Source organism: Urocitellus parryii, chromosome 10 (genome assembly GCF_045843805.1).
Source record: "Urocitellus parryii isolate mUroPar1 chromosome 10, mUroPar1.hap1, whole genome shotgun sequence".
NCBI lineage: Eukaryota > Metazoa > Chordata > Mammalia > Rodentia > Sciuridae > Urocitellus > Urocitellus parryii.
In genome coordinates, this window is record NC_135540.1 from 53,026,007 (window position 1) to 53,034,269 (window position 8,263).

The 8,263-nt window shown below is 37.8% G+C and overlaps 1 protein-coding gene across 6 annotated transcripts in view; it reads left to right on the plus strand.

Moving 5' to 3' along the window:
- Positions 1-7,204, plus strand: part of Npnt (nephronectin) — a 69,906-nt gene extending 62,702 nt beyond the window's left edge. For 5 of the 6 annotated variants that reach the window (XM_026403186.2, XM_026403187.2, XM_026403188.2 and 2 more), the window contains 2 exons: positions 2,801-3,057; positions 4,489-6,031. In XM_026403186.2, the coding sequence (XP_026258971.1) occupies positions 2,801-3,057; positions 4,489-4,584 (353 nt within the window). In that variant the 3' untranslated portion in view covers positions 4,585-6,031. Of the gene's footprint in view, positions 1-2,800; positions 3,058-4,488 lie in introns of all 6 variants that reach the window. The other variant, XM_026403189.2, reaches the window with a different exon arrangement.
- Positions 7,205-8,263: the final 1,059 nt, after the last annotated feature.

An 8,263-nucleotide genomic window follows, 5' to 3' on the forward strand; every position in this document is an offset into this window, starting at 1 on the left:
TTATAGCACTGCAAATATAGTACTCCTCCCCCCTCCCCACCTGCAGTAATGGGAATTGATCCCAGGAACACTTTACTACTGAGTTATATACCTAGCCCTGTTTTGTCCAGATAGGTCTTGAATTTGTGATCCTCAGGCTCCTGAGTAGCTGGATTAACTGAGTGTGGTGCAGTACATCTGTAATGCCAGCTACTCAAGAGACTAAGGCAGAAAGATTACAAGTTTGAGGCCAGTGTGAGCAATTTACAGAGACCCTGTCTCAAATTTTAAAGAAATAAAAAATGATTGGGCTGTAGCATGGTAGAGCATCCTTGGGTTAAATCCCCAGTACTTGGGGGGAAATTTTTTTTTTTTAATTTTGTGCATGTATTTACCTAAGAAAAGTTCAGAAATCAAAATGTTATTCATTATCTCTGGACTTTGGCATTATAATTTATTTTAATTTTCTTTATAACTCCCCCTCCCTCAAAATGGGCATGTATTACTTCTTTGGTTAGTAAAAGTCTAAGTTATTTATATTCAATGGGTAAATACTGATAAAGCACAATGATATTATTTCTGCCTGGGCCTGTTTCTTAGCCAGGCTATAAAATACAAATAAAATTACTGCAAAACTCCTTTGACCACACAGTTAACACATTAAAGTAATAGATACTATATTATTCTCTATGTAAAGTAAAAAATAGGAACCAACAAGCATAGAATTCAAAATAAGTAAATTAAAAATTTAACACCTAACTCACTAGTCAAGTTTTGCAACATCAATAATTCACTATTCCCCATTCCTCTGATTTTTTAGGTATTGTGATGCTTTAAATGGAATGAAAATATTTCACATTTATGCCAGTATTTTAGAATCAGAATTGAAATTGTTATTTAATAGGTAATTACTTGGGGATGCTGGATTAACTTTTACCTTAGTTACTATTTCAAATTGGCAACCTTTCCTGTATTATACACAGAAAGAATTCCTCACCATGGGGTTGGGGACAGGGAAACAAACCCTGGTACTTGTAGAGCAGATCTAGGGAGGAAGAACGATTATAATTTCTTTTTTGACTTATCCAAATTTTAGAGTTTTAAATGCATAGACAGAAGGATTATTTGAATCTTTTGTTAGGATGCCTTGATTTTGTGAGGTTGTTTTGTTTGCAGGCAGCAACTGGTAAAATGATATTAGTATACATTCCACGGGGTCTTAAGATAATCCCTGTTTTCATAAAACTTGCAAATTCTTAAAAAAAAAACTTGCAAATTCTTGATAATAACCTGATATCTTTGTCTTAACTAGAATACTTATGATCATTCAAAAGCTAACTTAAAGGCCGACATTTAAAATCCATCTAAATGTTTTGACCTAAAGTATGTTGGGGGTTAATTTGTGGGGGAAGGGAGTGAGGGTAGGAAGGGAGGAAATAAGAAACTGTGTGTGTGTTTGTTGATTCAAGTCACTACCTACTTCTGCAGGGTTTTGTTTTGTTTCTGGTTTTGGAACATCATTCATTTGTTCAACAAATGACTTTAAACACCTCAGAGTATAATGGGGAGGTTTGAGGGAGAGGTTGGTTCTGACATCAAGTTGTTGGACCTCCCCAGGAGCACTTAGCACAGGGCCTGCCACATCCTAAGTACACAAGATTTTGTGACCTCAGAGAGCTCTGAGGGACTTATTAAGGAGACCCTTGAGTGAGAAGACATGAAGATCTTATCATGTCTTGAATAAGTTAAGCATAAGAAAGCAGAGATGGCCTATCTTTTAGCTGAAAAGCAAATGGAGTTTGTACCAAAACAGATACATGTGTTCAGCATTCCAACCACATTTTTCCTGTGGACAAATCAGTGTGTTTTTCAGTTGGCTGAGATCAAACTGCCTAAAGGGAAAGTCATTTGTACATGGATTGAGTTTCACAATGCTAATCTACTCGTAACTTTCTCCTGAGAAGCAGTGGTTCCCACCCTATTGTTGCTTAGAAATTTTATTTTTTAATTCCCTAACAGAGGCAAGCCAACTCTGTAGACCTAGGGATCCAGAACACCACCAAAGTGATTCATCAAGTTTTTATTAAGATTTTGTCTTTACTTATATTTAATAGAATAGATGCATAAAGTAGACACGTTATTGATTGGTTCTAATATAAAAGTATTTTAAACCACTTACCTGATGCTCCAGGAAGATGTGGAGGGTATTCAGCACACCTCTGTGTCTGAGGTTAGGTGCACACCAGTGAGAGCAAAGCCAGCTCTGACTGCTTTTAAAATCTTTTTCCTTATTTAGAAATCTTTTTATTTTTTTATGTGGAAGAAGGAGAGAATAAACAGATACAGTGCTCTATAAATGGCCATGTGCTTTACTGCCCAGAGGTTAATTAGCCACATAGAAAATTCTCTCAGGAAATTTAGGGTTGATTCTACCACACTATCCAACCAGCTTGGCAGAAGGTGTTGGACAACACAGTCATAAAATTGGTAAGGCTCACAAGGTGGTGAATGTGTGTAAGTTTGTGTCTACCTCTGTATGCATGATCATGTTCCACTGGGAAACATTCATAGTGTTTGGATTTCTAATTATTGTGTGTTTTTGGCATAACTTCTATTATGAGCAGAGCAAGGGATTATATTTTTGTAAACAGCATAGGCATAGGAATAAGTCAAATTTTGCTCCTTCAAAATAATCTGGAATTCTTTACTAATGACTGTCACAGTCTGAAGTTTATGAAAACAGAAACTCCTGCCCGTGCTGTTTGTGCTGGAAAGGGATATCGGCACACACACACACATGGCCCTGCTTTTCCCATTCCAGGTGGACAATATCTGACAGTATCGGCAGCCAAAGCCTCAGGGGGAAAAGCCGCTCGCTTGGTGCTACCTCTCGGCCACCTCATGCATTCAGGGGACCTGTGTCTGTCATTCAGGCACAAGGTGACTGGGCTGCACTCAGGCACACTCCAGGTGTTTGTGAGAAAACACGGTGCCCACGGAGCAGCCCTGTGGGGAAGAAATGGTGGCCATGGCTGGAGGCAAACACAGATCACCTTGCGAGGGGCTGACGTCAAGAGCGTAAGTAGATCCCAAGGGAGGCAGAGCCTGGGAAGTTTTCCTTTTATAGGAGAACTCTGGGGTCTGAATTTGAAGACGCCTTGCTCTGTGAATTCAGGCTCAAACAAAGGTTTGGTTTTTTCTGGGCTGGATGATTCCATTCATTCCTCTTTCTGAGATTCCTTTTCTGCTCCTTCATCCTTCTTCGTTACAACCTTTGACCACCACCACCACCTTTCCCACCCTGGTAAAGGTTCACTATTTTTAATAAAAAAAAAAAAAATTAGGAATAGAAAAGTAAAAAAAACAGTTGACAGAAACTTTGAAGGTTTGGGTGGCGTGCTGAATTGTGCTGCCTTACCTTTTCCTTCAATTCCTTAAATGTTCAACTTCTACTTCCATGAATTACTGTGAAGATGTTTCTTTCTTCTATTTTAAAATGTTCTTTAGAGTTCAACATTTTTCCCTTGCCTCAAAGGTTATAGTTCAGCAGTCTCAGGTGGGAATCCAAAATCACAGTTGGAAAGAATGATTCCACTTAGAATGGAATATGGAAAAGGCTTTGATTGAACATATAAATTTTATTTTAAATAGTCAAATCATGGGTAGCAAGAAAATTATCCACAGCAACCCATGAAAATAATGAATGCGCTCTGAAGAATGTCATCTTTGTGTTGATGCTTATAAGACTCTTGCTACGAGACACTGCAACTATGCTTGTCCATAGTTTCTAGAAACTATTTTAAAAAGAAAAGTTAGACTCCACTAATACAGACTTACCAGGGTATGTGCACTGTTTCACCTTGGTTTTTTTTTATTTTTCTTAATATACTTGGAGAAATGAAAAAATAAAATAAATTATTTTAGAGTATAGCATTGAAAGATTTCTTCTGTTTTTAAGGAACAGGGATATGCCCACAGAAGATTAAATCCAAGAGCAGTGAAAGTGTGGGGTTTTTCCATAGGTAAAACATTGGCATCCTGGGTGGTATTTGATTCTGTTTCATTTGAGGGCAATAGAACCATTTCATCAAACAGAGAAATTAAGAACTCCTGAGGTGGGCTGCATGATCACTATCTTTCACATCTTTGGCTCTTAATTTCTGCACCTTTGTGTTCCATCTTCTTGCTTTTAACCTTGGTAATCTTTGACAAACACATCGACTTTACAAGCATTCCTAAAGTGACTTGGTCTGTAGTTTAGAACGGCCTTTTAAAGAGTAACTGGTTCTGAGTAACATATTTGATGAACAGGTTACTGATGATTTAAGTTTCTGCCAAAAAAACAAACAAGCCTCAGAGGACTCTGGAAACTATGTCCTGGTCTTTCCGAAATCTTGTCACTTAAGTTTCATGTTTAGTTTGGGGGAAGGTTTGCCTTTAATTTGCTAAATGAGCGGGCATTGGAAAGGGGCAGAGGAGGCTTGACCGGTGTGTGCATTCTCTCCCTAGGTCATCTTCAAAGGTGAAAAAAGGCATGGTCACACTGGGGAGATTGGATTGGATGATGTGAGCTTGAGAAAAGGCCACTGCTCTGAACAACGCTAACAGCTCCAGAACTAGCAATGAACTCCTATGTTGGTTGCTCCCTCGTCTTTTTCCAATCCTCACCTTCTCTCCTCTTCTCCTTCTTATCAGGCCTAGGAGAAGAGTGGGTCAGTGGGTCAGGAGGAAGTCTGGTTTGTGACCCACATCTTGCTGGCCTGCTTTGTGCAATCCCAATGAACAGTGACACCCTCCTTGAAGTACAGGGACATCTGTAGACACATCCAAGCCATTCTGGGGTGTTGCCTTCCATCCTAAGTTTTGTTTGGGAAGGCCTTCAGTGTGTGTGACCTATACCATCCTTCATCCTGATTACAGAGTGCTCCTTGTAGCAAATTATGGGGAAGTTTTCAAAAGAAATCTGTGCAAATGGCCATTCTGTTATCTGTTCAGTGTTGTACCATGAGTAGTATTGACTTTCCTTAAGATATGATGTACAGTGTGCTTGTGAAATTGATTTATCCTCTTCACTCACGTTAGTTCTGACCACACCTGAACTCTGACTTTCACTGCCATTCACTTTATGAAAGAAGGGTGTATAACACATCAATTTGCATTTATTCTTGTTATCTGTGTTTTTACTTTAAAGACAATTATGTAGAATGGGCACGGAATCCCTTGTTGGTAGTATTGTGTTTTGTGTAAATGTGCTATTGATACTAAGTATATACGTGTTCCTAATATTTACAGACTCTAGTTGCAAGGTAAAAGGCAGCTTGTGATCTCTTGAACTAAAAAGACATGGCAAAATGTCATCCAGTTCCATGACCAATCCATTGGCAGCAAGAGAAAATTGGCAGAGGTGTCAGTTTGTGGAGAGATGAATTTTTTTTTTAAATTGCCTTGAGTTTAGTCTCTACAAGAACAGTAAACTATTTAGGGAGACAAGAAACTGCAGTGAACATATAAAAACCTCACTGTTTCAAGATATAATTTTAAATGGATGGCTTTACCATCTTAACATGGCTCTCTCTTATAATCTGTAAAAAGCTGTGTAAAAGTTTGGTTGCTGTAGAGGAAAGATCCTGCTGATGGAAGCAAGGTAAGAAGAAGAATAGGGGAAAAGCTCCACTGGAACAGATCTGTCATGCGAAACCCCCACAGGTAGAGCTTGCACATGCCGTCAGGTTAAGATCGGAAGCAAGTCCTGTGCACTGAGGTATTGCATGTGTGGAGTCACACACCAGAGGAAGAGACAGGATTGGAATTCTAACATCCACGGACCCCAACTGTATTTCCTCCCTGCATATTTTATCTTTATATTAAAAAATACATAACTTTAAAAGGGCACCTTACTCCTGAGACTTTTCTTCGTTTCTAATTAAGTAACCAAAATATTTTCTACTGTTTTTGCCAGGAATCACAAAGATGATTAAAGGGTTGGACAAAAAGATCTATGATGAAAAATTAAAGGAACTGGGATTATTCAGCCTGGAGAAAAGAAGACTGAGGGGCAAACCATTGATGGTTTTCAAGTATATGAAGGGTTGGCACGAAGAGGATAGTGACCAGCTGTTCTCCATGTGCACTAAGAATAGAACCAGAGGAAATGGGCTTAGACTAGAGTGTGAGGGAGCGTTTCCTGGCAGGGACAATTGTTAAATCAAAATCCTCCATTTAAAAAAAAAAAGTGTGAAAATCTCTTTCTCTTCCTATCTCTCTCTTCAAAAAACTAGATAAAAGTCTACCTATTTAAGATATGCTTACCTCAAGGTAAAGGAACAGATTACAGCATCCCCCAGATGATTTGATCCTATTACTAGTATATAAGGAACATCTTCAGAACTAAGTTATATGGACTAGGCTCTAATTTAGGAATTTCCCTCTTGACCTCCTAACAGGGAGGAGCAAAGGGAGAATGATGCTGAGTTCATTAAAAGGTTTCTCCCTTTATGGCAAACCATGCAGTATTAAAACAAACACCCAATTTTTAAAAAATCTACATAATTTTTTCAAAGAGGTTGTGATGGATACATACTTTAATATCTCAGTATTTTCCTAATATGGTATGTTTCAGGGTTTTTTTTTCCCCTTGGTAAAGATATAAACCTTTCACTTGCTCAATAGGTGATATTTCAGATTTTTTATTTTTTTAAGAGAAACCCTACCAAGGAACACAGATGGAAACATCTTTACCTGGTGCATTCTCTTTGCTTAGTGTGTGGCAGCTTAACTTAGCTCCCGGAAGAGGGTCATGCACAGCACCTCTAGATCTTTCCTTCATCTGCTATGATTCCCTTTCTCTTACCAATTGGAATCTCCCAAGTCCCACAAACTGGTAATGTTTTTGAACAGTAGGTCCAAGAGAAGTTCTTTTATCATGTAACTTGTAGAGGCAGGGGGAGGGGGAATATAAATCATTGAGCCTTTGATTAAGGGCCAGAAATGTGGTCTTAGATCCATTTTTGATTCATTTCCTTTTTGTTCATATAACTGCACAGTTGAAGATGAAAGGGGAAAATAATTGAAAATTTCACTTGTAGGTGCCAATAATAAATTGCACTAAAATGATGGAAGAAGTTATCCAAAGTACTGTATAACATCTTGCTTATTATTTAATGTTTTCTAAAGTGAAAAATGTTAGTGGTTTTCAATCAGTGAAGTAATACAATTCTTTGTAAATAAAAACACTTAATACTAGTTTTCTGTTTCTTGGTTTTTGTTTTTTTTTTTGAAGTGGGGGGGTGGTGGCACTGGGAAGAAAGTACTGAAATAGTACATTGGTGTTTCACAAAAGCTATCTGTAGTAGCACCCTCTTAACTGCTTGGGAGAATAGGGATGATTATTACCTACATTATTGTACTTACTGGTTTATAAAATATGAGACAATTTTCATCTACATGCACAGGGAAAGAGAGAGCAGAATATCACTATAACCCATGGCTTATCAAATTGTTTTAATTATGTCTTGCCATCTCACTGTAAACATTTGCTTCAAATTCTTTTATGGAAAGGCAGGGTAATTTATAATTAATATATTTATATAAATGCATTGTAAATGAAAAGCCTTTTGCTAGTGATTGTTAATTTATAACATTTTACTCATATTCCAACTACCTTTCCTGATGAAAAAAAGAAACTATAAAGAAACAACATCAATGAAATCATGGAATAATAAAAGTCCTTGTGAAGAATTATAGAGAATAAATTCAAACCCTTCTTTCTTCTCAATACTCAGAGAACTCCTAATAGCTGGATGACCCAAATCTTGCATAAATACATAATTCAAGTAAAAAGTTCAAAACTGCATGTTTTCTAATCTCAGGGATCTTTCCTAATCATCCCTTGGAGATCTGAGAAAGGTCTGGTTTTCAGAGTATGTTCATTAAGAAGGTAAACCTTTGCAGAAGCCCCTCTGAGATTGGGGTCAGGGGAAGAAGCTTAGGATGAGTTTACAGGGTCCACTTTGTTGATTTGCTTAACAGATTTTTGAGCACTGGCTGTGTGACTCTAGGATCCCACAGTGGGCAGACTTCCCCTATGAGGTTCCAATCTAGAGAGGAAGGTGGACATTTATCAAAGTTGTACAAGTATGGGCGGGATTGTGGCTCAGTGGTAGAGTGCTTGCCTAGCATGCATGAGGCACTAGGTTACATCCTCAGCACCACATAAAAATAAAAAATAAAGATATTGTGTCCACCTAAAACTAAAAAAAATAAATATTAAAAAAGTCATACAAGT